The 27,274-nt window shown below is 46.7% G+C and overlaps 1 protein-coding gene across 1 annotated transcript; it reads left to right on the top strand.

Moving 5' to 3' along the window:
* Positions 1 to 660: 660 nt before the first annotated feature.
* DMRTB1 (DMRT like family B with proline rich C-terminal 1) lies at positions 661 to 26,650 on the top strand. Its single transcript, XM_073563670.1, has 5 exons — positions 661 to 952; positions 2,000 to 2,080; positions 24,068 to 24,279; positions 25,076 to 25,226; positions 26,404 to 26,650. The coding sequence occupies exons 1-5, from the start codon at positions 661 to 663 to the stop codon at positions 26,481 to 26,483; spliced, it is 816 nt and encodes a 271-aa protein (XP_073419771.1). The 3' UTR covers positions 26,484 to 26,650.
* The last annotated feature ends 624 nt before the right edge of the window (positions 26,651 to 27,274 follow it).

Here is a 27,274-nt window from a genome sequence, read left to right as displayed (position 1 = left end):
TGGCACCATTTTACCTCACAGATACATAGAGGCGCTTATTTACGCGCTTTATTTTTTTCATGGTTGTTTATTATCTCGGTACTTTGTCATGTTTTACCATACAGATGCAGGTGTCTTTTCATAAGTACAAATGTCACCATCCAAGGCCCTGCAATCACTCCATTTCACTCTTTAACCTGGGTTGCGATTAGCAACCCCTCCATTTTGATTTATTGTTGTTGTCACTGCAGTGAGTTTTATAGATGAGGCCCAAAATGTAACTGAAATTTCTCCATATGTAAACATCAGGAAAAAGGGGTAAACGTCCCTCACTTACTGATACAGTTAAACAGCGTTATAATATGAGGGTGTTTGTGAGGTAATGCCGCCATTTTACCTCATAGATACATAGAGGCGCTTATTTACGCGCTTTATTTTTGCGGGGCTGTTTCTTATCTCAGTACTTTGTGTCATGTTTTCCCACACAGATGCAGGCAGGTGTCAGTGTCACGTAATGGCGGCTGCTACATGAAGCCGGTTGTTACTTTCCTCACTCAGCGCCGCCTTCCATTGGGCTGCGCGCTGACGGTTGTAACAAGTTGTCAGTCCCTCCCCCCTCCATTCTTTCTCTGACAGTTGGTCACAGACTACGCTGAGCTCCGTCGTCACACCGCTATAAACATGTCGGCCATTTCCAGTGATTCTGCCTCTCGTGATCGACCCCCTCGGATCCCAAAATGTACCCGCTGCCGAAATCACGGCATTTTGGTACCGGTGCGGGGTCACGCTGGGCATTGCGGGTGGAAACTTTGCAATTGCCCCAAATGTGCCCTCATCACCGAGAGATACAAGATCCTGTCGGCGCACAAACTCCTCCGCAAACCGGGGAGTGAGGAGCCAGCCCCGGAGCACGGACGTGGGAAGGCCGGGACGCCCGAGAGAACCGGGAACTCCGTGCTCGACCTGTCCACGGGTAACCACACTAGTGACGTCATGGCTGAGGCAGGGGCGTGACGTCATTCCATGATTGCATTGCCGGTGACGTCATGGCGGGTTTACTGATATTCTGCTGCATTATGAGGACCGATATGTTACTATGTGGCCATATTGGTGCACAGAAGTGATAAAAGCCACAGAAAACAGTAGAAAAAATGCATAAAAGCAGCAGTCTGCCATTTACATAGCTTCTGTTGATGGCGATAATTAAAGGCTGCGGGTCTCGGAAAATAGCAACATAAGCAAATCTTTTTTTTTTTTCTTATAAATGTCAGATTTTTTTTTTCACCATTTAAATAAAAAAGAAACTATACACATTTGGTATTTTCATACTTGAACTGGGGAATCATAATGGCAGGTTAGCATTTAGTGAACATATATATAATAAAAAAAATTGTGGAATTACGCTTTTTTTTGCAATTTCACAGCGCTTGAAATTTTTTTCCCGGTTTCCAGTGCGCTATATGGTAAAATGAATGGTGTCGTCCAATAGTACAACTCATCCCGCAAAAAACAAGCCCTCATACAACAATATTGTATGAAAAATAAAAAAAGTTATGGCTCAGGGAAGAAGGGGAGCAAAAAATGAAACCGCAAAAATAGAAAATTGCAAGGTCTTGAAGGCATTAAACTTTTTTTTTAAACTATTACATTATAGGGGGCTTAAACCGGCTTGTACTATACAGCGAAAAAAATCACAGTCTCCTATACAGCCCGACTTGTGGGTGGGCTTCACAGGAGTACCAAGATAGAAGCAGTGAAATGGTCTTTCATCAGGGCCCTTTCTGCCTTGGGCTCCCAACACGCATCCTTGGGGGGCTGATGGGTGCTGCAACAATTGTGCCATTTACATGCTGCTGTCACTGATTGTCAGTGGCATTTACCCTGTAGAACCTAGCATATCTGACTCCTATAATGTGCCATCACCAACAGGTGCATCGACATGATCATTAGATTGGAATGTTGTTTTAAACACCACCATATATGTCACTGTGTGATTGTTAATCCCGTTTTCACATTTTAGATTTGAAAAGGAAGAAAACATCACCGCCCAGGATTTCAGCTTTTGAAAGTGTGAAAAGAAGCACGACCTCCATACTGACAGGTATCATCAGTCCAAAGGTTTACACGCAGGATAGCATTATTGATATGGCTGAATTTTACGCCCACGTTTGGTTGTTTCTCTTGGGGAGATGAGTGATTTTCACATTATGGATGTGCTTTTGATGCACCCAGCAATTGTATCCATGTGTCCCTTTGTCCTCTTTTGGGGTCCATATAGTGGAAGAATCCTCTGATTCTCACAATCTGAGAGAGGGGCTGTCAACATTGTGTTAATGTTCATACTATCATTGTTTCATCAGTATTTTACATCAGAATTTATAAGCCAAAACCAGGAGTGGAGCAATCAGATGAAAAGTATAATAGAAATCACGTCACCACTTCAGCATTTTTTACCCACTCCTGGTTTTGGCTTACAAATATTGTTGCAAAATAATGACCAAATACTGAATTTGTGAACGTGGCCTTAAGGATATGTGCACACGTAGTGAAATCTGCTGCGTTTCCGCAGCGGTTTTGGCTCTGCAGAAACGCAGCAGATTCTGCTGTGCTGTACAGTACCTTTATTTCCATTGCAAAAAAAAAAGCTGTGCACATGCTGCGTTTTTTTCCGCGCGGTTTTGCTGCGGTTTTCAAAACGCAGCATGTCAATTGTTTGGTGCAGAAACGCTGCAGTTTTACACCTCATCCATTATGAGGTGTAAAACCGCAGGCAAAACCGCAGATAAACTTTGTCCTGCGGATTTACCTGCGGTTTTCTCTACAAAATCCGCAGAGCCAAAAAACTACGTGTGCACATAGCCTTAAGAGGTTGTCCCGACTTGGGGCAAATGTCTGCAGCCTCTCTAATGCCGGGTTCATACTGCGTTATGGCAGTCCGTTAGACGGAGTGCGTTACACCGCGGCGTAACGCAGTCCATTAACGTTGCCATTAACCCCCATTATTGGGAGCATCGCTAACGCATGCCATAATCGGCATTCGCTAGCGATGTGCCGTCATTCAGTGACGGAGCCTTGGACGCGGGCTGCAGCGTCCGAGGCTCCGTCCCCGCTAGCGCAGATGGAGCATCTGTGCTAGCAATATAGCATAACGCGATCGCATTATGCTATATAGCGTTAATGCAGCCCGTCAACACTATGCGTTGAACGGGCTGCTTAACACAGTATGAACCTGGCCTAAGGCTTATTTTACACTTACCGGGTTTTTTGCGTCCCGTTATTGCAGGCCTTTTCTGCAGACCGTGTCGCCGCAGTTTCTCCTGCGCCTCATTGGGGGACACAGACAGTGGGTGTTATGCTGCTTGCCACTAGGAGGGCACTAATTAAACACAAAAAAAAGTTAACTCCTCCCTTGCAGTATACAGTACACCCTCTCGCTGGCTAGAAATTCCCCAGTTCTTGCTTAGTGTCTGCCGGAGGCACTTGGGTCTGGCTTCAGACTCCACCGTTTTTATTTTATTTTTGAACTTTCTGTAAATTTTTATTTTTTAATTAACGGAGTGAAGGGGGCGACGGTTCCTTTCTACGGCCGGCTCTCCCCCGAACCAACAACAGGCAAGCACGCGGAGTATACCTCCCCGTAACTTTCCTGCGAAGACTGGGGCTGATTCTTCTGGCGATGGTTCCTTTACGGTCCCAGTACCCCACACGAATACGAGGGCGAGCTCACGGAACGCACGGAGAAGACTTGACCAGCTCTTTCAGATGCCCTGAATCAGCCCCATAGCTCTCCGTCCCCCTGCCCATAGGGTAGATCGATTGAGCAATACCCCTGTAACAACCTCTCCGGCTCTGCTACATCGCCCGGGAGCTTTTTTACCTCAGGATCTGAGATGGGATGAAACCTGCAGGCTCCTAGACAGTGCAGACGGCGCGAGCACCGGATTGGAGGTATGCGGTCGGGTCCTGGTCCCTGGGAAAAGCGCTGACTGAGTCTCAGCGGCGGCATACCGGCGCCCCGTCGCGGCCCCCCGCTCCCCCCTTCAGGCGCTCGCCGCGGGTAGGCCCAAAAATTTAGTCCCCGGCTTTTCGGCCTACTAGGCCGCAGTTTACATAGCGCCGCCACCCACGTCTTTGGCGCGTCTCACTCTGTACGAGACGCGCCCTGCTAGTCTCAGGGGCCATGTCCTTAACCCCTTCTCTGCCCCTTGGGCTCTGGGACTGCTGCGGGGGGTGCGCGCACGGATGGACAACACCTGGTGACTCTACAGGGCTACCGATATTCCTCCCAGGGACCCAGCATCAGGACCGCGGGTAAGCTGCATCTGCCTCAAAGCAAAGCTTAACCCCTTCGCTGCACATTCCCTGCAGCTGCAGCCCAGGCTCTGCTTGTAACCCTTTCACGGGCACTATGTCTCAGTCTAAGGAAGCAAAAAAGGGGGCTAATAAGAAGCGCACTGCGTTCTTTACCGCTGGTACCTCTTGCAAGACTGCCTTGCCCAGTACCCAGACTAATCCGCTATGCAGAGATTGCGACCCGGCTTGTGCTAAAACGCCATCCGCCGCCGCTGCAAGGTGCTCCCTGAGTTTAGTCCCTCTGTGTGGGCCACGTCCTTTTCACGGTCTGTGGAGTCACTGACCAAGGCTATAGACTCCTCCATGAATCCTCTTTAAGTCAGAACGCGTCTTTACCGCCCGAGGAGGGCTTTGGCGACGGCCGGGAACCGTCCGCCTGCAGGGACCGTGCTCGTTCAAGGGATCCTCAGGTCTCTAGAAGCGGACCCATGACGCGTCCCCTAGTCATGCTCGCGATTCAGCATTGGCGAGTTCTGTCTCTCGCTCTCCCTCTCCCGATGTTCGCAGAGAACATGTCTCTGAATCCGAGTCTGACACCTCAGTCCCTCAGAAATCCCCAAATGTCCATGAATCGCTTGATTCTCTGACAGAGTCAGTCAACAAGTTTCTGACGTTGGACGAGGAGAATATTCCCGCTCCGGAACACGTCATCTCCTTTAAGAAGACTAAACATGTACGCAGGGTATTTGACAGCCAGTAGAGTAGAAGGACATTGTCTAGAAACGTAGGAACCAACCACATAAGCGGTTCACAGGGCAAAAGCCTATCGAGGCTGAATACCCCTTTACTCCATATCTGCTGAAGGATTGGTTAAAGTCCCCCTCGGTGGATTCTCCTGTATTGTGCCTTGCTCCTAAAACGCTTCGATCCGTTTCTGAGGGGTCTTCAGTCAGAAACCCCTCCGATCGTCAAATTTGCTACCTCACCAGTTCAGTTTTTGGAGCTTCAGGAGCGGCATTTTTCCCATCTTTCGCGGCGACTTGAGTGGCTAAGGCATGGCCACTTGGGCAGAAGTCTTAATTACTGCCTTCCAAGCAGATAATTCACGCAGGGGATTTTGCAGTAGACGCCTCTTTAGATGCCGCTATTTGCACTGCTAAGGCAACCGCTAATGCAGTCTCCATCAGAGAGCCCTATGGCTACGCGACTGGCGGGCAGATTCCACCTCCAAGAGATTAAAGACTTCTCTGCCGTATCAAACTGGTCGCCTGTTTGGACAAGAAACTTGACCAGCTCATTTCTGACACTTCCGGGGGGTAAGAGTAGGTTTCTTCCCCAACAAGGGGCTGCCCGGCCCGGCCGTTTTTGGAATCAACAGCCGATTCGTTTTTCGACCTTTTTCGCAACAGCTCCAGCTGGTCATCCACAACCTTCTCTTTCGGATCAGGACGGTCCCCGCGTGGAGACAGAGCCTCCCAGGTCTCTCACAGACCTAACCGCTTTTGGAAACCCAGGCTGACAGCATCTGGATCTAAGGGAGCAGATACCATAGATCGTCTACTTAATGACTTGTTGTGGTATCCGGCAGACACCGACAAAGTAGGCGGCCGTCTTCTGTCATTCAGAATGGTTCAGCGATTTTTATTCAAACCTTTCTTTGTGGTTCCAAAGAAGGAAGGAACGATGCGGTCCATACTGGACCTCAGGCTGTTAAATCAGTTTGTCAAAGTACGGCGATTCCGAATGGAATTTCTCTGGTCGTGTCACCTCCATGCAAAAGGGGAGAGCCCCTATCATCCAGCAGTTCCTGCGTTTTGCAATCCGAGAAGAACACTTCTAGTTCGTTGCCTTGCCCTTCGGTCTCGCCACCGCCCCCAGGGTCTATACCAAGGCCATGGCGGCTGTCATGGCCATTCTCCACGCTCGGGGAGTGGTGGTACTGCCGTATCTGGACGACCTGCTAATCAAGAGTCCATCCCTTCCAGCCTGCGAGCAATCCGTGGATATCACAGTAAATACGCTTTCTCGCCTGGATCGGAAGATAAACTTCGAAAAGTCTTCCCCAACATCGGTCCAGCAGATTTCCCTTTTGGGAATGGTCTTGGACACTTCCCGCTCCCGCGGGTTGGTCATTCTCCCTCCAGAGAAGGCCCGAGCTTTGCAACAGGCACTTCGGACTCTTTCCCGTCCGGTCTCTCCTTCTATTCGTTTCAGCATGAGAGTTCTCGGAAAGGTGGTGGCAGCAATGGAAACTGTGCCATTCGCACAATTCCATCTCCGCCCTTTGCAACAAGCCTTGCTGTTGACTTGGGACAAGAACCCATCTTCCCTGGACCGTCAGGGACTTCTGTCCCTGCGGATCAGACAAGCACTCAAGTGGTGGACACTGAAGTCCTCCCTGAGTCAAGGGAGGTCTTTTCTCCCTGTACGATGTGTGGTGTAGTGTCCACTGTGTCCGCTAGGGGGCGCTGTGTGGGTGTCCCAGGACAGGCGTATAGCCATATCCAGTGTGGTAACAGGAGTAGGGTGCTAAAGGATCGTTATGTATCCCAAGGTGGGAGGCCTTGGGATGAACGCTTGATTATGTGCTGATCAGCAGAGCTAGAAGAACTTTCTTCAATTGTAAGACGCGGAATCTGGTCTATGCCCTTATTTGCAATTGCCCAAAGGTTTATGTAGGACAGACTACACAAGAACTTCGAAGGAGGTTACAGCAACATCTTTCCAACATTTCAACGGCAAAGAAGGATCGCGAGAAAGGTAAAAACATCTCCTCAGTGGCAGCACATTTCTTGGATGTGCATCAGGGACGAATAACAGGTTTGAAGGTGATGGGTCTAGAGGAAGTATCAGCTAACATCCGAAGGGGCAACATTGTCCAAAAACTTCTTAGATGTGGATTCACAATCTTGGTAGCCTTACACCATTTTTCCTGTTTTCTTTTGATCCTTTTGATGATATTTTTGATGACTTGTTTTTTCTCTCAGATTCTGGTTATTGAGGACCTTATGCCTCGTTCCTGGCTCCTGGCATACGAAGAGAGTTGACTTAACGGTTTTGGACAATATGTATCCATTTACTTTGGAAGCTCGTTCTATTGGCTAAATCAGCCGGAATATTCTATACCTTGGTCATGGAACCTCCCTTTCCAACTATTCCTCTTGGTAGCCCTCCACCTGAGATTTTATATATTGCAACCATTTCCTTAGGTATTTCATGGATCTGCTACCATATCTGGAAACGTCCCTGCTGGCTGTTTGTCATTGGACAACATTGACTCAAGATGTGTTAGGTGTTTTTCACATCTGACCAGATCAGCCGGGACACCCTTTATCCCGGGCATGTGCATTTTACCTTCCCACATTTGGTCTTCTCTTTATTTATTTGCTTATTTTTCCCCTCTCCCTCCCCTTTTTTTGTTTACACTTTTCCTTATATATTTTTATTATCTTTCATCCATTTTCTTCATTAATTTTCTATAATTTTTATCTATTTTTCCATTATCTCATTTTTATTTATTTTTGTTTTCTAACTTGGCATCCTGTTTTTGGCCTCTCCTTTGGCAACTCAGCCAGTGGGCTCCATTAGTGGCTATATTAGTTCTGAGTTTCCTCCATTTCAGAACTGGGTATACTAACAAGATTTATTATAAAATGATTTCTTTCAAAATGATCCATTTCTGTTGATATGCAGATGAACTTGGTTCTATCTGCTTAAAAAACCATGGTTTTTTAACTAATAATATACTCTTCCTTGTCCTATTTTGTTGGGGCGCTTTATTATTATTGTGCAGACTTTGTTTCCAACTTTGCTAAACGCCGGTCATGGTCTTTCTTCATTTTGTCATTCTGCGATTGTGCAGACTTTGTTTCCAACTTTGCTAAACACATGTCATGGTCTTTCTTCCCTTACATGCCGATGGCTCCCAGCTGTTCCCCGTCCCTCATAATTGAACCCAGGTATTTATATTCCACCCCCTCACACTCTGTCTATTGCTCCTGATGAAGCCAGCTTGACTGGTGTAACGCATTGGGCATTTCTCCTGAGCCCCTGCCTTCTCTCCCCATGCCTCTCCACTCACACTGCATGAGCATCCTTGGTCTTTATTTATCCATGCAGGCATTTGCCTCTGTGACACAGGTTGTATGTGGTGTTTTGCCCCCCTCCATTCTAGGGTAATCTCTCATTTCATTTCAACAGCAGAATAGCACCTGCTGCATCCATTATTTAGTCTCTGCAGTGTTTGGTTTTATGGGAATTAGGCTGTATACTTTAAGTACACATATTGTGGCATATTGTGCACCACTTTAATCCTGTCATTTGTTGATCTGTACAAAAGATTGTGTATGTGTGGTCATTGCAGGGGCTTAACCCTCATGGGTTATGTTATAAACATGATTGCATTTTTCCAGTTTTAAATGTCTTTAATGTTTTTGTATGTTCGGGTGTTCCAATAAAGAATTATCTGTTATTATTTCTTCAGTGATCCCTGCTATGTACATGCCTCTTTTTCTCTACATGGTTTCATGGCTTCTTAGCATGTAACAGGTGATCCTGTGCAGTGGTGCCCTCTATTGTTTGTTCATTAGCCATATCCAGTGTGGTAACAGGAGTAGGGTGCTAAAGGATCGTTATGTATCCCAAGGTGGGTGGCCTTGGGATGAAGGCTTGACTATGTGCTGATCAGCAGAGCTGATCTTTGTTCCAATGTATTAGGGAGAAGCCTTCAGGTGATTGGTGAGACGGGTGGAATCAATCACCTACAAACCCACCTAGGGGTGGGTGTCTAAAACGCCCATAGTAAAGTATGTGTATGAATGGTTGAAGGACCTGTGATGAGGTCATAGCCATGTGATCCGGTGGGCGTGGCTACGGACCATATAAGGTGACCAGGGTTGGTCAAATGAGTGAATGCTTGGACCGGTTGGTCCGTATGGAAGGTCTTGTCTGGCTGACGTGTCTGCCTTCCTGAGTTCACGTGGAGACGTGTGTCTGATAGTTCCCTGGAGGGAATGAACATCTGGACTGAGAAGCAGCCATGAGGTAACCCGGACAGGGGATATAACTGTGAGGCTAGAGAGTCTGCGTACCGGACATAGCAAAGCTTGTGTGACCACAGGATTAACAGAGCAGAGCTCTGTCATGGATGTTATGAACTTTCTGTTTCTGTTGATGGTTTATGCTGCATAATAAACTGAATGGACTGAGTTATGTTGAGAAACCTGTGCCGGACCTGATTTATCGGCTGCCTAGCGAGTATCACCCTACCTTAATGACAAGCGCTACCTTACAGATGGTTGGTGGTGACCACTGACTCAAGTCTTCTGGGGTGCGGTGTTTCGTCACCACACGGCACAGGGCTGTTGGTCAATTCGAGAGTCACGTCTCCCCATCAACGTTTTGTAGATACGAGCGATCAAATTAGCCCTACTGAGTTTCCACTATCTCCTCGCAGGTCTCACCATCAGGATCCAACCCGACAAAAGCTGTAGCGTATATCAACCGTCAGGGGGGTACTCGGAGCAGGATGGCCATGCACGAAGTGAGTCACATCCTCCATTGGGCCGAGACCAACCATTCGCCCATCTCAGCGATCTTCATCCTGGACATAGAGAATTGGGCGGCAGACTTTCTCAGTCGCCAAGCCCTTGTCTCGGGAGAGTGGTCTCTTCATCCGGAAGGCTTTCAGCAGATTTGCTGTCGTTGGTGTTAGGCGTCGGATTCCTGCGGCTACACAGCAGGAGTCCAGAGCCTCACATTCTGCGGTCTTCGACCGCAGAGGGGATTGCTCAGCAATCCCAGCGTCACAGACGCTCTGCCCAGACCTGCTCTATGGGTCTGGCTGTTGCTGCCACCTTTGGGTCAGCAATAGCAATGCAGACTGCTCAGCAGCAAATCGCTCCAGAGGCTAAGTCCCTCCGCTGCTCTACTGAGCATGCTCACGAGACGATCTCCTATTGGAGATTGGGAGTCACATGCTCAGGTCCTTCTCCTGATCTCATTGGTCCATCTCAGAGATCTGGAAGGTCCCGCACGACTATAAAAGGTCCGCATGGCCGTTCGGCCATGCGCTAGTATAGGCTATACTTGCTATGTGTAAATGGTGACGGATGTATGATTCTGGTGACTGACTCATTATGAAACCCCTTCCCTCTGATATTACGCATGTAGATTGGGAATTAGAGTTATAGTCAGCTCCAGTCAGTGGCAAGCCATACAGCACAGTGCATACCGTACCGCTACACTAGCGTCCGATAGTGTGAAGCCTCACGGCACTGTCGTATAGCGGCAGTAGTTGCTGCCGCGCTGCAGTTAGCAGCACTTACCGGCGTCCGCGGTAGCGATGCCGCACGCACGGTAGGTCAGGACAGTCACCGACCTCTGTCTTGGGCCGTGTCCTGTGACCATATACCGTGTGTGCACGCCAGCTGAGACCTGTGAAGCTAACAGGCTCGGCATTTATGCTTTAGCGCCTCTGTGAGTTTAACAGAGTCCGCTCTGCGCACCTCGGGTGACGTTTAACCCGAGCGCAGTATACCGCCATATATCGAGTCTGCCATTACTCTGCAGCGGTTGTTACACCTACTGCACGGTGGACCCCAGGCAGCGAACACACTTCCTATTATTTATATTTAGTGCGTTCCGCCGTCCCTAACAGTTGGGGCACTCCGGATGTGGATCTCATGGCCTCAAGGCTAAACAACAAGATTCCTCGATTCGTTGCCCGATCGTGCGATCCATGCGCCATCGGAGCAGACGCCCTAGTTCTGCCATGGCACCAGTTCTGACTCCCGTACATCTTTCCCCCTCTCCCCTTGCTCCCGAGGGTCATCAAGAAGATCAGAGCAGAGGAAGTACCAGTGATCCTAGTCGCGCGAGATTGGCCGGACATGGTATGCAGAACTAGTACAACTAGTCACCGACGTCCCTTGGCGACTTCCAGATCGCATGGATCTACTCTCTCAGCGTCCGATTTACCACCGGAACTCCGGGGCCCTGTCTTTGACGGCGTGGCCATTGAATCCTGGATTCTAGCACAGGCTGGGTTTTCTCACGACGTGATTTCCACCATGATTAGTGCTAGGAAGTCCGTGTCCATGCGCATGTATCACCGCACCTGGAAAACCTTCTTTTCGTGATGCAAGGATAATGATCGATCCCCTCTAGTGTTTTCCATTCCTGCCATATTGGAATTCCTTCAGTCAGGATTAAAGTCAGGCCTCGCGCTTAGCTCGCCCAAGGGCCAAATTTCAGCCTTCTCAGTGCTATTCCAACGCAAAATTGCCACCAAACTTCAGGTCAAGACGTTCATTCAGGGAGTTTCTCATGTAGTGCCTCCCTATAAAAGGCCATTTGAATCATGGGACCTTAACTTGGTTCTCGGGGCCTTACAGGAGGCTCCTTCAAACTGTTGCAGGACGTAGTGGCAATTACGGCAATCAGATGAGTTTTCGAAATTGTCGGCCCTGTCCTGCCGTCATCAGCTCCTGAATTTTTCATCAGCACAAGGCAGTTCTCAGGACGTCCCCTTCCTTCCTTCCCAAAGTCGTATCCTCTTTCCATCTCTATGAGGAAATTGTTTTGCCCTCCTTTTGTCCGGCACTGGTCCATCACATTGAGAAGGCTCTCCACACCCTGGATGTGGTTAGGGCTCTGAGACGGTACATCTCGCGGACCGCTCCCTTCCGCAAGTCAAATGCCCTGTTCATACTTCCAGAGGGGCATAGGGAGGGTCTAGCCGCTTCAAAAACCACGCTAGCCAGGTTGATTTGTTTGGCTATTCAGGAATCCTACCGGGTCTGGGACATACCTGTCCCAGCAAGGATTAAGGCGCATTCTATCCGCTCAGTGGGCGCCTCTTGGGCCATTCGGCACCAGGCGTCGGCAGAACAGGTCTTCAACGCTGCGACTTAGTCCAGCCTATATACCTTTACAAAACATTACCAAATTCATTCTCAGGCCTGTCCAGCCTGCATACCTTTACAAACACTGCCTAATTTCATTCTCAGGCCTCTGCGGATGCATCTCTTGGCAGACGCATTCTGCAATCGGCAGTACCACAGTGTTGAGTCAGTGGTACATGGGGTATTAGCAATTGTATGTTCCCCACCCAGGGACTGCTTTATGACTTCCCACTGTTTGTGTCCCCCAATGAGGCGTAGAAGAAATAAGGATTTTTGTGGACTTACCGTAAAATCCTTTTCTCCAAGCCAATCATTGGGGGACACAGCACCCACCCTGTTTAGCCTATTGGCTCACTGTAGCATTTTTAGGTTTTGACAGGGTTATGATTATTGTCATTCGTTTAATGCTCCTACTGATTTTTCACCAAACTGGGGAATTCCCAGCCAGCGAGAGGGTGTATACTGCAGGGGAGGAGCTACTAACTTTTTTCTGTGTTTACTTAGTGTCCTCCTAGTGGAAAGCAGCATAACACCCACTGTGTCCCCCAATGATTGGCTCAGAGAAAAGGATTTTACGGTGAGTACACAAAAATCCCTATTTTCACGGTCTGCCGCAATAACGGACCGCAAAAAACTTGCGGATCGCTGTTTTTCGGGTTTCCAATACTATGGAAAAAGTATTGGAAAAAAAACGGCGTTCCGCAAAACCGGAAGTCACGGTGCCCCGCAAGAACAAACTTCCGTTGTTTTTGCGGCCCCATTGATTTTCAATGGGGCCGTGTCGGTAAGGTCTGTTTCACATTTCCGTCTTTCAAGGCCAGTCAAAATCCGCCAGGTGGTTAAAAAACGGATCCGTCTCCGTCATGGGCCAAACTGAGGCCACTGGATCCGTTATGTATATGGATACGCTGCAGCCGGCAAGAGGGTGAAATTTAAAGCAACCGCGTCCTGGAAAAAAGAGAGAGAGAGACCACAAAAACGGGACGCAAAAACACGGTAAGTGTAAAAGAAGCCTAATTGCGAGAGATTGCGTCTCATGCTTTTAGGATTTGCCGGAGTCGCATGTATGTGACTTTCATAATTGTTGTCATGTGCTGCTCAATTTGTTTCTTTTGAGGGAAGCTGTACGAGTCTAATCCACACGTGACTGCAAGAGTACAAAACTACATACCTTCTCATCAATAGACTGATTTTAGTATAATAATAATTTTATTTCTATAGCACCAACATATTCTGCAGCACTTTACATTTCAGAGGGGACTTGTACAGATGATAGACATTACAGCATAACAATAATCACATAGATCATAACAGATACCAAGAGGAGTAAGGGCCCTGCTCGCAAGCTTACAATCTGTAAGAAAAAAAAAAGGTAGACACGAAAGGTGGGTGGTAACAGTTACCTTCATTGTTTGGACCAGACATAATGTTAAGTGTGTAACAGTACAGACACAGAGGGCTAATAGATGCATATAGCATGTGAGAACATGATGCGGGGAACCTGGTTATGGTAAAACTTTTGACTGTGCCACACAGGGATAGTTAGGTTAATGTAATGAGGCTGTAGGCCAGTCTGAATAAATGCGTTTTTAGGGCACGCTTAAAATTGTGGGGATTGGGGACTAGTCATATTGACCTGGGAAGTGCATTCCAAAGAATTGGCGCAGCACGTGTATAGTCTTGGAGACAGGAGTGGGAGGTTCTGATTATTGACGATGCTAACCTCAGGTCATCAGCAGAACGGAGGGCGCGGGTAGAGTGGTAGACTGAGACGAGGGAGGAGATGTAGGGTGGTGCTGAGCCGTGGAGTGCTTTGTGGGTGAGGGTAATAAGTTTGTACTGGATTCTGGAGTGGATAGATAACCAGTGTAAGGACTGGCACAAGGTAGAGGCATCGGTGTAACGATTGGCGAGGAATATGATCCTGACTGCAGCATTCAAGACAGATTGGAGGGGGGAGAGTTTGGTAAGAGGCAGACCGATTAGAAGAGAGTTACAATAGTTCAGACGAGAATAAGAGAAACAGTAAGAGTTTTTGCGGATTCAAAAGTAAGAAAAGGTCGAATTCTAGAAATGTTTTTGAGGTGCAGGTAACAAGAGCGAGCCAGTATAATAAGTATGGGGACCTTTACTGTATACAGGGGACTCTGATCCTTAGCCGTCTCCATAAAACACGGGTGTTGATTTTGTTATACAGCCGGTATTAAAGATTAATTTATTTACACTTGCACCGAGAATACCTGGTAATCACAACATCATGCACGCCTCATGATTCAGCCATTCACACTCACAGAGAATGACTGCAGGTTTTTGTCTCAAGCCTGGAAAACCCCTTTAAATTGGTGCTAAATGTTTCTAGCTGGTGTAATTTTTTAAAGGGGGATTTAACTCATCAAGGATAACCAATACATTCTTTTATGGTGGGCGTTAAAGGGTCTCATTCTAGGGTGAACTCTTTTTATGGTTGTCTAGAATAAGTGATGCTCCCTAGTGAGTATGAGTGTCTGTCCAATAAAAATTGAGCTGCTCTAACGAGCGGACGTAGCTTCAATGCCAATCAATGCAATTTAAGAGAGGCTATTTGTAACAATCCTGCCGGCATCACTGCATGGCCTCCCATCCCTCACACACCAACTTACTCACTGCTCCAGGCCTTGCTGTGTGTTCTGTCTGTTTCCGGCTCCATGCTGTGTGCCTCTTACTTCCTGCCTTCTCTCTGCATGCTTTCTTGCTATGTTCATAGGGGGGCGGCACCAGAACTCTCTGGTTCTTATGGAATCAGGGTGCACCTGTCTAATGTGTCCCTGGCCAATTACCAAGAGGCCTCTAGTATTTAGGACAGCTCCACCCAGTGGAACCTGCCTGTGCAATGTCTTAACTCAGTGTCTTGCTACTGAGTCGCCATGTCCTGTCCTATGTTTCGCCTTCTCTGGAGGCTTGATTCCTAGCTTTGCCTTGTACCTGTCTGTCCACCCTCAAGGAGGCAGGATATCCTAGTCTCTGTGTCTTTGTTCCTACCTTGCCTTGTACCTCTCCGTCCGCCTTCCAGGAGGCAGAATATCCTGGTCTCTGTGCTATTGCTCCTGACCTTGTCTCATACTTATCCTTGCCGCCCTCCAGGAGGCAGAATATCCTTGTCCCTGTGTCTTTGTTCCTGTACTTTGTCTCGTACCATTACCTTGTCTGAACTAAGTCCTACCTCTGTCTCTTTGTCTCCTTGTCTGTGGCTACTTTCCCTGCTGTGTCTATCCTTGTGTCCTCTCCATCTGCCTGTGCTTCGCACTCTTGCGGCTCTGCCTGCTTCGTACTCTTGCGGCTCTGCTTATGCTCTGTACTGTTGCAGCTCTGCCTGCTCCATACTCTTGTGACTCTGCTTGTGCTCCGCACTCTTGCGGCTCTTCCTGCTCCGTACTCTTGTGACTCTGCCTGTGCTCTGCACTCTTGCGGCTCTGCCTGCTCCGTACTCTTGTGACTCTGCCTGTGCTCCGTACTCTTGCGACTCTGCTTATGATCCATACTCTTGTGGCTCTGCCTGCTCCGTACTCTTGCGGCTCTGCCTGTGCTCCGCATTGCTGCGGATCTGCCTGTGCCCCGCTTCCGCTGCTGCGGAACCTCTTACTGCAAACTGCAGCTCCTCTCCGCAGTCTTGCGGTTCACCTCCTGTGTGACCAGGTCTCTACCTGTTCCTTCATACACCATTCCTTCCTGCCAGTACCAGTACCTGCACCTGCTGTGTGAACAGGACCCTACCTATTCCATACACCACTCCTTCCTGCCCGTGTTCCTGTGCCTTTCGAGCTGGTCCCTGCCCCTGTGTCTCAGCCATGCCCACCTGCCTGTGTCTCAGCCGTGCCCGCCTGCCTGTGTCTTAGCCGTGCCCGCCTGCCTGTGTCTTAGCCGTGCCCGCCTGCCTGTGTCTCAGCCGTGCCCGCCTGCCTGTGTCTCAGCCGTGCCCGCCGTGCTCACCTGCCTGTCTGCTAGTTGTGTCTGTCGCCCGTACCTGTCCTAGTATTTCATCTCCCCAAGTGGGATCAGTAGACATAGCCAGACGCCACCCTGGAGTGGCAGCTGCCTGCCGCACAAGCCTGACCTCACCATCAGAGGCTCCAGTGAAAACCAAGGCAGCTGTCTTAGTAACGCCCCTTCCAGGGTAGTCTGGTTTGTTTCACAGTGGGGCCACAACCCCCTGGCTCATGCCCACCAGTCAGGGCACAAGTGTGACTCTATGACTTTATCAACTGGTGACATAGTTGTGGACTAATGAACCTAAACAGGACCCTAGGGCAGTCTGTACAGTAAGCCTCCTGTTAGGGCACACTGAATGTCCTATTAGAGTAAAATACAGTAATACATTGTAATTGTAAAATAAACATGAAAAGCTGTTACCCTTTAAAAGGAAAAAAATATAAAAAACAAACCATAAAATGATTATTTAGTGGGGGCGTGGCTATGTAGTGACAGAGTGAGGACGTGCTTGGCAAGAGTTCCTGCCATCCTGAGAATATCCGGCCAGCAGACCCTCACTTCTGCAACATATTTACCTATCTTCTGTCCCCTCTGGACTCGGGGGCGCTCCTGGACCCCCGCGGGAGAGCGGGGCTAGTTTCCTGGGTGCCCGCGGCTGTGAAAACTTGGGCGACCGGCAGGGCCTGCACGGGGCGGCGGCCATCTTGGAGGCACGTGCTCTGCCTGTGAGAGACGCGGCGCCGGGCTCCCTTGCTGCAGTGCTGGAGGACGGTGAGCACAGACAATCTGTCTAATTGTGAGGGACAAGCGGTGTGTGCCCTGAAAGATGGGGCCCCGCGTCCCCCTCTTTACTATATCACCTGCCCTGCCAGCGCCATTACTATAGGGACTTGGATCCCTCTCTGGCTGTTGTCCCTGTGGGGTCCTGAGGGTCTCTCCTTGGGCTATAAGGGCCCTTGTCTGCCGCTTGGAGCTGGACGTTGCCTCCCTGTGTGACTCTGCAGGTCTGTGCTGCTCCTGGGACCTTGCAACCACCACCTGATAATTATACTCCGTCTATAACTCTGATTCAGGGGATTCCAGAGTGCACCGTTTCTGATATCCGGTTGTGCCCTATTGCTGCTAAAATGAGTCGTTCCAAGGGGTCTGGAACAGCGGCTGAAAGGCTGAAGGAATATGCCAGAGTAGACCACGCTGAAGGCTCAAGATCTATTAAAAATAATCCTTCACAGGCTCAGCGTAAGAACCGCCCCTCTGAGGGTGGGGAGGAGAGCGAGCAGGAGGAATTAACCCTTAAGCAGGCGTCTGAACAACTTTTGCAGGCCATCTCCTTAACCAGGACGTCTCTGTCTGGGAAGATAGAGGACGTGTACACCGAGGTGGGACGCCTCCGACAAGATATGCAAGCCATGAAGGGCCACATTACGGAGGTGGAGACGCGGTAGAAGTCTCCCAGGTAGAAGACACCATCACACCCATGGAAGCTAAACTAACGAAAGTGGCAGGCTCCATGAACGCGTGGAGGCAAAAAGCAGATGACCTGGAAAATAGAATGCATTGGAATAATATCTGAATTATTGGTCTACCGGAGCGTTTGGATGGACAACACCCGGAGCAATTGCTAGAAGATTGGCTTAAACCCACTTTGGGCGACGAATTCTCCCCAATCTTTGCTGTGGAAAGGGCTCACAGAGTGCCTACTAGGCCTCTTCCTCCTGGAGCCCCACCTAGACCTATTTTAGCGCGTCTCCTCAACTGCAGGGATAGAGATGTGGCTCTACGACTGGCGCGGCAAAAGAGCCCTATCAAGTTCAACAATGCCACGATCTCGATTTTCCCAGATTTCTCCATGGAACTCCAGAAACAACGGGCGCAATTTACGGAGGTCAAAAGACATCTACAGGAGAGCAATGTTGTGTACTCGATGATTTACCCGGCCCGGCTTCGGGTGGTCCACGAGGGTTCTACTTTGTTTTTTACGGACCCAGCGGAGGCGGCGGAGTGGCTGCGGTCTCACGGAGGGTCTGCTGCAAAAGAATCCTAACGTATCTATTGCTAGTTGGTATTTTTCTATTAATCGGCTGATTGGAGCTTTACTCGAAAGCGTCCAGGTTACCAACAATATCGGACACTGGGCTCAGTGATGGTATCCCCTTGTTTGTTTTGTGAAGGGAGTACAGGACTTTGCTCCCACGCTGTTTGTTGTTTATTCAGTTTGTTTGTTTGTTTTTTTTTCTTTTCCGTAGTGGTTTCTGGTATTTTTTAGGTAATAATCGCAGTCGACAACAATTTCAGTTTCTAGGTGATGTCTCTAAATTTTGCCGGGGTAATGCTATGAACCATGTTCAGCGGAGTAAAATATGGGGTCGGAGTTAATATGTATGACATGGAATGTGAGGGGTATAAAAACTCCTCGAGAAAAAGTCAAGGTTTTCTCGCAGGTCAGACATTATCGCCCTCACATTGTGGCCTTGGTGGAGACGCACCTGACTAGAGATACAGCGCAGTGCGTGCAGAAGCCCTGGGTACAATGATCTGCCCATACATTCCATACCAGCTACTCGAGAGGGGTCTCGCTGTTGGTACATAAAGACATCAGATGGGAAGCGAGGGAGACTCGGAGGGATCCTGAGGGTCGTTTTATTTTTGTCCATGCATTGATAGACACCAGGAAATACTTGGTCTTATGTATTTATAACCCCACTCCGGCTCGTATATCCATTCTGCAGAAGGAAATGAGTTTTGCCCTTAACTACCCAGACGCAGATGTTATTTGTATGGGAGACTTTAATATGGTTATGAACAACTGCCTGGATAAATTGAGGTTGGATGATGGAGCGACTGGGGGATCCTTTCCACCGACTACAACCCCGTTGTCATCATTTATGGGGGGTGGCGGGTGGTTGGACTTGTGGAGGGTGCGTCACCCAGAGTTAAGGGAGTATACTTGCCACTGATCCACTAAACGCTCTCTATCACGCATAGACTATATATTTGGTTCTAGCGGTCTGGCAATGTGGGTGATTGATATAGAGCATGGAAGTAGGGGGATCTCAGACCATAGTCCGGTTATCCTTAAACTCAAATATGGGCAAGTAAACAATGGGATAGCTTGGAAGTTGAATCCTTTCTGGTTAAAACTGATGGGGTCTCCAGACAGAACGATTGATCAGTTGAAATCCTTCATCGCGTCCCACCCGGAACCTCAAGATATTAATTTATTTTGGGATGCCCTTAAGGTATACCTGAGGGGCTGTTTGTCCTCCACGATCTCTTATATTAAGCGGGTAACTTCAAGAAAAGATGACGAGGTGGAGCAACGACTGACAGATGCAGAGGCAACAAATATATCTAACCAAACTAGCGGGAACAGGAATGAGTGGCTGGCTGCCCAGAGGTTATATACTCAATATGTGGATACTAAATCCAAGCGCAAACTATTCTTCACCCGTCAATCCTATTTCGAATTGGAGTACCAGACGGGTAAATTCTTGGCCTATGTGGTGCGTCAACATAACACCTCTAATACGATATTACAGATTCGCAGGGTGAACGGAACATTGGTGTCTTCGACCGAGAGATTCTTGGCTGTTTTCAGGACTACTACAGGTCACTATATGAATCTAAAAGTGACTTTGATACTTTGGGGTGTTTAGACTATTTGTCAGATATATCATTCCCCACATTAGATTCTGAGCAGCGAGCCCTTATGGATGCTGCGTTCACCGCAGAGGAGATAGATAATGCTATGACAGACATGGCTTCTGGGAAGGCCCCTGGACCTGATGGGTTCCCTATTGAATTATATAGGAAGTATCGGGATATAATGACGCCACTTTTGGTAAAGGTATTTCGGGGAATATGGGAAGGGAATTGTATGCCTGAGTTCTTTTATGGGGCTAACATCATAGAGCTTCGGAAGGAGGGGAAGGACCCTTTGGAATGTGGATCCTATCGTCCCATCTCGTTAGTAAATGTGAACTATAAAATTTTTACCAAGATTCTAGCTACCAGACTGAATTCAATTATATTGAACTTCATACATCCAGATCAAATGGGCTTTATGCCTGGTAAAAGTACTTCCATTAACATCAGAAGAGTCCAGTCAATAGTCCAATATAGCTCCCTGGTGCCAGACAACGGATGGGCATTAGCATCGTTAGATGCTGCCAAGGCTTTTGACTCTCTTGAATGGCCTTTCCTCTCCGCATGTTTGCAAAGGTATGGCTTTGGCAATAAATTTATAACATGGATCAAAATATTATATATGAAACCTAAGGCCCGTATTATAATAAATAACTCTATATCTGAGTCTTTCGCATTGCATAGGGGAACATGTCAGGGTTGCCCTCTTTCCCCAGCCCTCTTCGCCCTTGCGATTGAGGCACTAGCAATACGCATAAGGTCCTCTCCTAACATCCGAGGTATAGATATAGCAGGCCGGGTAGATACCATAGGCCTATATGCCGATGACATGGTGATATTCTTGAATGATATTGAAGAAACTTTGCCACAGGTGATATCCCTTATAGATAGATTCAGTAAATATTCAGGTTTACATATAATTTGGGAAAAGTCTGCCCTGTTACCCCTTTCCCATGCCCCGATGCCCCAGCTGGAGGCTCTCTCCTCACTGTCTATTGTATCCAGTTTTAAATATTTGGGCATTCACATATCTAACAATAGTACGCTTGATCTACAACTTAATGTCCACCCGTTGCTGGAGCTAGTTAAAGCTAAATTTGCGTCTTGGAGTAGGCTACCATTATCTGTGGCTGGACGCATTAATCTGATTAAAATGATATTACTCCCTAAATTTGGCTACTCCCTTCAGCACAGTGCGGTAGCGGTGCCCAGGTCCTTTTTTGTTAATCTCAATTCCTTGGTCACGTCCTTTATTTGGGGGAAAACTAGGCCCAAACTTAAACTGTCCACTTTACAAAGACCAAAGAAGGGAGGTGGGGCGATGTTGCCAGATTTTTTCCTATACTACTTAGCCGGGAAGGCTAAAGCTTTAAGTAAATGGATGCCGGGTAATTGCCTTCCCAATTCTGAAAGCCACTTGCTTCACGCTACACAAGTGGATTGCCCATTAGGTTTCCTTGAGTTGGAAAAAACTAGTAGTGCTCCACGTCTGTTACCCCTGCTTCGGCTGGCACGATTAATATGGAGACAAATCAAGAACGTAATATGGTTTAAAGATTTTATAGTTGAAATGCCCCTGTGGAGTAATAACTATTTTCCGGAGTTACTGAATCACCCATCCACCGTTTTTTGGACTCAGTGTGGCGTTTCTTCAGTGGGAGACTTGTATGACCATTGGACCTTAAAGTCTTTTGAACAATTACAGGTCACACATGATATTCCGAGATCTCAATTTTTTCGCTATCTGCAGCTGAGATCGGCTCTTCAATCACATACGAGGGATAGGGGTATGGACCGTACTATTTCATCTTTACCTCTGATAGGAATTCTTAATTCGCAGGGTCCCCAGGGTCTCATATCCTCTTTATATACATACATGCTGTCAGTAGGTGCAGAATCGGCCATAAGCTCTATTAAGAAGAAGTGGGAACGACTCATCCCTGATACGCAAAGAGAGGAGTGGGAGGAGATTCTGGAATCTCCAATTGGAGTTTCACCATCTATTAATAACAGAATGATACAATTGTATATAATAAATCAATCATATTTGACTCCGATGCGGCTTTTTAGGATGGGTCGGCTTCAATCATCAGAATTTATTCGATGTCACTCGCCAGATGCTGATTTTATTCATATGGTGTGGCAATACCCCACTATCCTACATTACTGGAAAGAGGTGACTACGCTACTGACATCTCTGGTGCAGACCCTGTCCCTCTAGAGCCATTGGTCTGTGTTAGGGTTCTAGGTTGAAACCCGAGAGTGGACCCTCTGGGTTGTGGCTCCAGAGCCCCCGAGGGCGAGCGGACCAGGTGATGACCACCCCCTATACAGGGAGTGTTAGGGGCAGGCCCAAGGGAGATGGAACCACAACAGCCGGAACCAAAGGGACGACCCGGGGGGTATACAGGAGAGCAGATCAGAGTGTGGGAGGGTATACGAGGGATTGAGTGGATCCAAGGCAGGAGGAAACAGGCTGTGGGAACCGGGAAGGATCAGGATGGAGCCGAGGCCAATAGCTGGAATAGAAGAAGGACACATGGAGATTAGGAGACACTGGACCTATGGGTTCTGGCAGAGCACAAGATAGGGGGAAGAAGCATAATACGCAGGAGACAGACAGTTACAGAGGCAGCGGTACAGGCGGGAAGCAGGCACAGGAGAATACAGGATGGCGAACAGAGGACCCGGAGAGGGAGGTAGGACGGGAGAACGGAGGGGGAAGCAATAGCAGGGAGACACCGGACAGGAATCCCAGGTCGGGAAAGAGGGCAGAGCGCAGCACAGGGGGTGCGCAGGAACCTGAGAGCCAGGGGTGACGCTGCGCAAGGACTGCTAAGCGCCACGGACAATGACAAACAGGCGTCTTACCTGCCAAGACGCCAAGCAGAAATACCCGGTGGGCGCCGCCATGATGGGGCGGAGCCACCGGGTCACGTGCTCCCAGGATGCCCAGCGGCCGGGGAAGGGCGAGCGCGCATGTGAGGGGGCCTCTGACGCGCCGTGACCCTGTAAAGCCAGACAGGGGACGGCGCGAGGCGTCGGAGGGTGTAACAGTCTGCTTGTTTGGGGTATGGGAGGAGGAGATTTGGGATCGCTATACTGGGGTCTTCCTACTCGAGACGCTGTTTATGGCACGGAAGGTGGTGGCACTACGGTGGATGGGGGGTTCGTGTCCTTCCCTTAGATTTTGGATCAAGTTGGTAAATTCGATTGTTCCATATGAACGCACGCTGTACCAAAATAGGGGTTGCCACTTGCCCAGGTAAATTTGAAAAGATTTGAGAGAAGTGGAATTCCTCTCATCTTACTTTGCAAGGCTGAGACATCACATGCGACATAATACGACATAGGAAACCAGGCTGCGGAAATAGTAGATATTAGTTGATGTAGTGGTAGTTGTAGTTTAGGAATTTTAGTTAGATTTTACTGCTGTATGATACGACAAGGTTTGTGAAATTGGATTGATATACATGCTGGAAAATGCATAGGCAATTATCCTTTATATATGCTTGGAAAGATATGTACATATTACCTTGTTTATCTATAAGAGTGTGCAATTTCTTTGTATTATATTTTACAATGGACGGAAACGTGTGCTATGTATAATGCTTGTTATCATAAGCCATTGTGTATGTTGTACATTCTTTGTGTCCTGAGGTTCAATAAACGAATTAAAAAAAAAAAATGATTAGTGTAAAATACTTTTTATGGCAATTTTATTACACAAAAACCCTACTCTTAGGGTAACAACATACAAATAATAACCTGATAACTTGAGTTAACAGGTTAAAATATGTGTGTTAAATCCCTTACGAACACCAACAGACCATGTAGTAGTCAATTAGTTTTCATCCGGCGTCTTTGGTGTCCATCTGGTTATGAATCCTGAACTTTGTTGTAAATGGAAAACCACAATGTACATGTGAACAAAGCCGTATCTAGACAAAAATAATGTTGCAAGCATTTTTTTGTGTCTACCAAAAAAATAATTCCCAAACAGTGATATAAAGATACACAACACGGGCTTATACAGCCAAGTTAATGAAAATGTTGTGGCTGCAAAGAAGCAAAAACCCAAACATTTAGCTGGTCATTAAGGCCCAGAAGATAGTGGGTCTTGAGTATAAAAGAATAAATATGATTTTTAAGTTATAGTTTGTTTTTTTTGTTGGTTGTGCTGAAAATATCTGCTTTGTCATGTGCAAGCATTTAGTTTATTATAGTTAAGTAAATCCAGACCAATAGATAAATCGGTAAGCTCACTGCTTTTTTTTCAGGACATCCAATGTACCCCTCAGATTATGCACCAACCTTGGATTACTTTGAAAGAGAGACTACAAGGATGTATCTTGGCTGTCCTCCTATATATCACTACCCTGCCTTCCCCATGGGTTTAACTCCACCAGGATTTGGGAATGCATTCATCCCACCTTCTACCTCTCCCACATCTCCTGTTATTCCATTGAGAGGCTTACAACCATGCTACCCAGTGAGTACAGGAGAGTAGATGGTTACTCTTTGTACATTGTTAAATAATGAATAATGCTCTGAAGTGGAACTGTCACATAACATTTGAAGGTGGATAAAAGACCCAAAAATAATCATATAGTTGCACTGAGCAGTTCTGAAAGCAGCTTTACGAATGTGTTAATGTAGAGTTATATGAGTCATTAAATGCAGTGGCAGCATATATATGTGGGTTTTCAACACTTTACGAAAAAAGTGATTTTTTTTTTTTTAATAAACTTTATTAAAATCTCACAATCATTTTAGCTGGCTCCTTTTCTACAACTGCACAGTGTGCTGCAGTTTTTTTTATTGCCATTGAATGCAAGGGGTTAGATGGCTGAGGCCAGATGCCGTGTCAGGAGGATAATGCCTAATATCACAGCCTGCAACGGTGCTGGTTGTACCTGTATAACCATTTGCAGCAGAGCACCTGATTTCATCCATCTGCTGGGTGGAGTTATACACAGCATGGCTGTATAAAAACAAATTATGTAGGTAATCATGAAAAAAAAAAGTTTATTGAGCACATAAATATTTTATATGTCGGAGAAGTCTTAAATGTGGTTGTGATGATTAAAATCCAATAATTATTTACATAGATAATATAGGGAGAGTATTGAGTATGCTGCAGAATACTAATTTGTGTAGTAGTATACTGGTATAATGTGTGTGTGTGTTTGTGTGTGTGTGTGTGTGTGTGTGTGTGTGTGTGTGTGTGTGTGTACATATATATATATATTTATATATACTTTTAATGATTTGCTTCATTCTTGCAGTTTCAAGATGGAAGAGGAGATTTCCGTCCAAGCTATTACCCTCCAATACCTCAGTACATGCCACCTGGTTATCTGCCAGGTCTGCACTACATGCCTCCTACCGTGCCTGTGAATGTTAGTTTCATGGCAGAACCCAAGAAAATCTTATCTGGTAAGAGACCCAACATATTGGCTAAATTCTTTATGGTATATTCACCAGAATGCTGGCGTAAAACACTTTGACATGTCGTAAAAATTTACGCACAACTTGAGGATGCGCAAAATGTTGCAACTTTCAGAGTTTTATGCCCAACATAAAACGCCAGCATTAATCAACTGGGCCAATGCTTCTTTTTGTAAAAGTGATTAAGGCCAGGGTTACATCACAAGTTTTTATCGATATAAAGGACACTATAGGAGAGAAAAAGCGCAAATAGGGTCTTATCCAATAGAGATTTCAGGATATACAATCAGATTGCACTCACATTAGAGCATGGAAACTCATCAGAGTTGACAGCTGCAGCAGACCCACAGGTCAAACTGGTGACTGAATCATAAAATTAAATCTGGAAAATTCGTGGATACCATCCTCGCTGCTGCATAAATAAAGGTCCAGGCGAGTTGAAGATAAAGAATGGTGGTTTAACTCAACGCGTTTCAAAGTCAAAAGGACTTCTTCCTCAGCAGAAGCTATCATCGGCCGCTTTTACGCTGCTACACTCTCACTGCTTCTGCTTAACTGAGCTTCGTGGGAAGAGAGTGCGCTGCAGCCCAATAGCACGCTCTGATTGACTGCGGAGTTCACGTGGCACAAAAATGTAATTCCAGAATCGGCAATAAGATTGCTAGAACAGCGCCAGTTCCTTGCAACCTGCTATTTACCGTGGGCCTATTTGCCGATAGCAATAAACTTAGATTGATTCTAACATCAAGAGAAATAGGTCTATCAGGCAATTCCTAAATACTACATACAAACGGGAAACATAAACGGGAAGTATATGCCACTTAATAGAAAATCAATCTTTATTAAATATTCTTTTTCCTTTAAAAAGTTTTTAACAGTGATACACAATACAAAACATTACTTGCAGTAACAGGTCAAGTCAAAATATTAGTAATAATTAGATTAGATTGATTCTAGCTTGACTTTGGCAATTGAATATAGAAATACATCCTGATCTAGCAAAACATTTCTCAACTCTCCCAAGCTTCTTAATTTTATGGGATGTTTAAAGCAACCTATTAACATTATTCATGATTAACATAAGCTGCTGCTAAAAACAATGCTGCATTTATCCTAATGGTTAAATGGCAATTCTATGTTAATACAGAGGTATTTTCTGTTCTAGGTCAGGCTGTTCCGGATAGCCAGAGCCTTAGGATTGCATCAGAGAGGAGCGAGACACCAGCCAGGGCCAAAACTACCTAATAATTTGTAGCATTGCTGACATATGTACTGTATGTATTGATATTTTTAGATTTATTTGTTATTATACCCTCAATACTTACATGGACTGAAAAGGCGCTGAACAGTTTAATTGAAATGGAAGACAATTGAAAGATCTTAGCAAACAGTTTAATATATGTCTGGGTCCATGTGTGGATTAGCACACTCCAGTAGAGGTGCCTAGGAAATTAATTTATATCTTACATTCATATTAAAGTGAGGCTATCTTCATGCTGGATCTAAGCCATAGAGTTTAGGTGAAGTAAAAAACAAGATGTCAGTACATGGCAGAAACGAAAGAAAAAACATTACCTACACTTTTCAGAACTGTAAAAATAAACCTGCTGAACATATTCCAAAAGGTAACATGTTAGCTCAACTGAAGTCTGTGGATACTGTTCAGTTAGTAAAGGCCCTGATCCTTCTTTTTTTTATACTGATATATTATATATCGGATAGCAAAAAATATAATAAGAGCAGTCTTACTTTTAGAGAATGTACCCACCCCATATTGAGTTGCAGTAAAAGTGCAGATTTTCTGCACAATTCACCATCTGTAATGAAAGGGATAAAATCTGTAGTGACATCCGCAGTGGTGATCAATTCAAGCTGTGAATTTTATGTGCAGCTTGTGAAAGAAATATAATAGTTTTATGCAGCAACTTTTTTACACACCCTGTGGGAACCTGTCTTAAAGGGAACCTGTCATGTTGAAGATGGTCTCTGATCTGCAGGGAGGACGTTATAGAACAGGAGGAACAGAATTGCGTATA

The sequence above is a fragment of the Dendrobates tinctorius genome, unplaced genomic scaffold (assembly GCF_039654945.1).
Source record: "Dendrobates tinctorius isolate UK_male_01 unplaced genomic scaffold, ASM3965494v1 ptg000396l, whole genome shotgun sequence".
NCBI classification, from domain to species: Eukaryota; Metazoa; Chordata; class Amphibia; order Anura; family Dendrobatidae; genus Dendrobates; species Dendrobates tinctorius.
Note: the sequence above shows the minus strand (reverse complement) of the source record. Positions and strands in the feature narration are given on the sequence as shown.

Coding starts and splice junctions, on each gene's coding strand:
- DMRTB1 (XM_073563670.1), top strand. CDS start 661: ATGTCGGCCATTTCCAGTGATTCTGCCTCTCGTGATCGACCCCCTCGG. Junction 2,081..24,067: donor CACGACCTCCATACTGACAG/GTATCATCAGTC, acceptor CTTTTTTTTCAG/GACATCCAATGTACCCCTCA. Junction 25,227..26,403: donor ACCCAAGAAAATCTTATCTG/GTAAGAGACCCA, acceptor TTTCTGTTCTAG/GTCAGGCTGTTCCGGATAGC.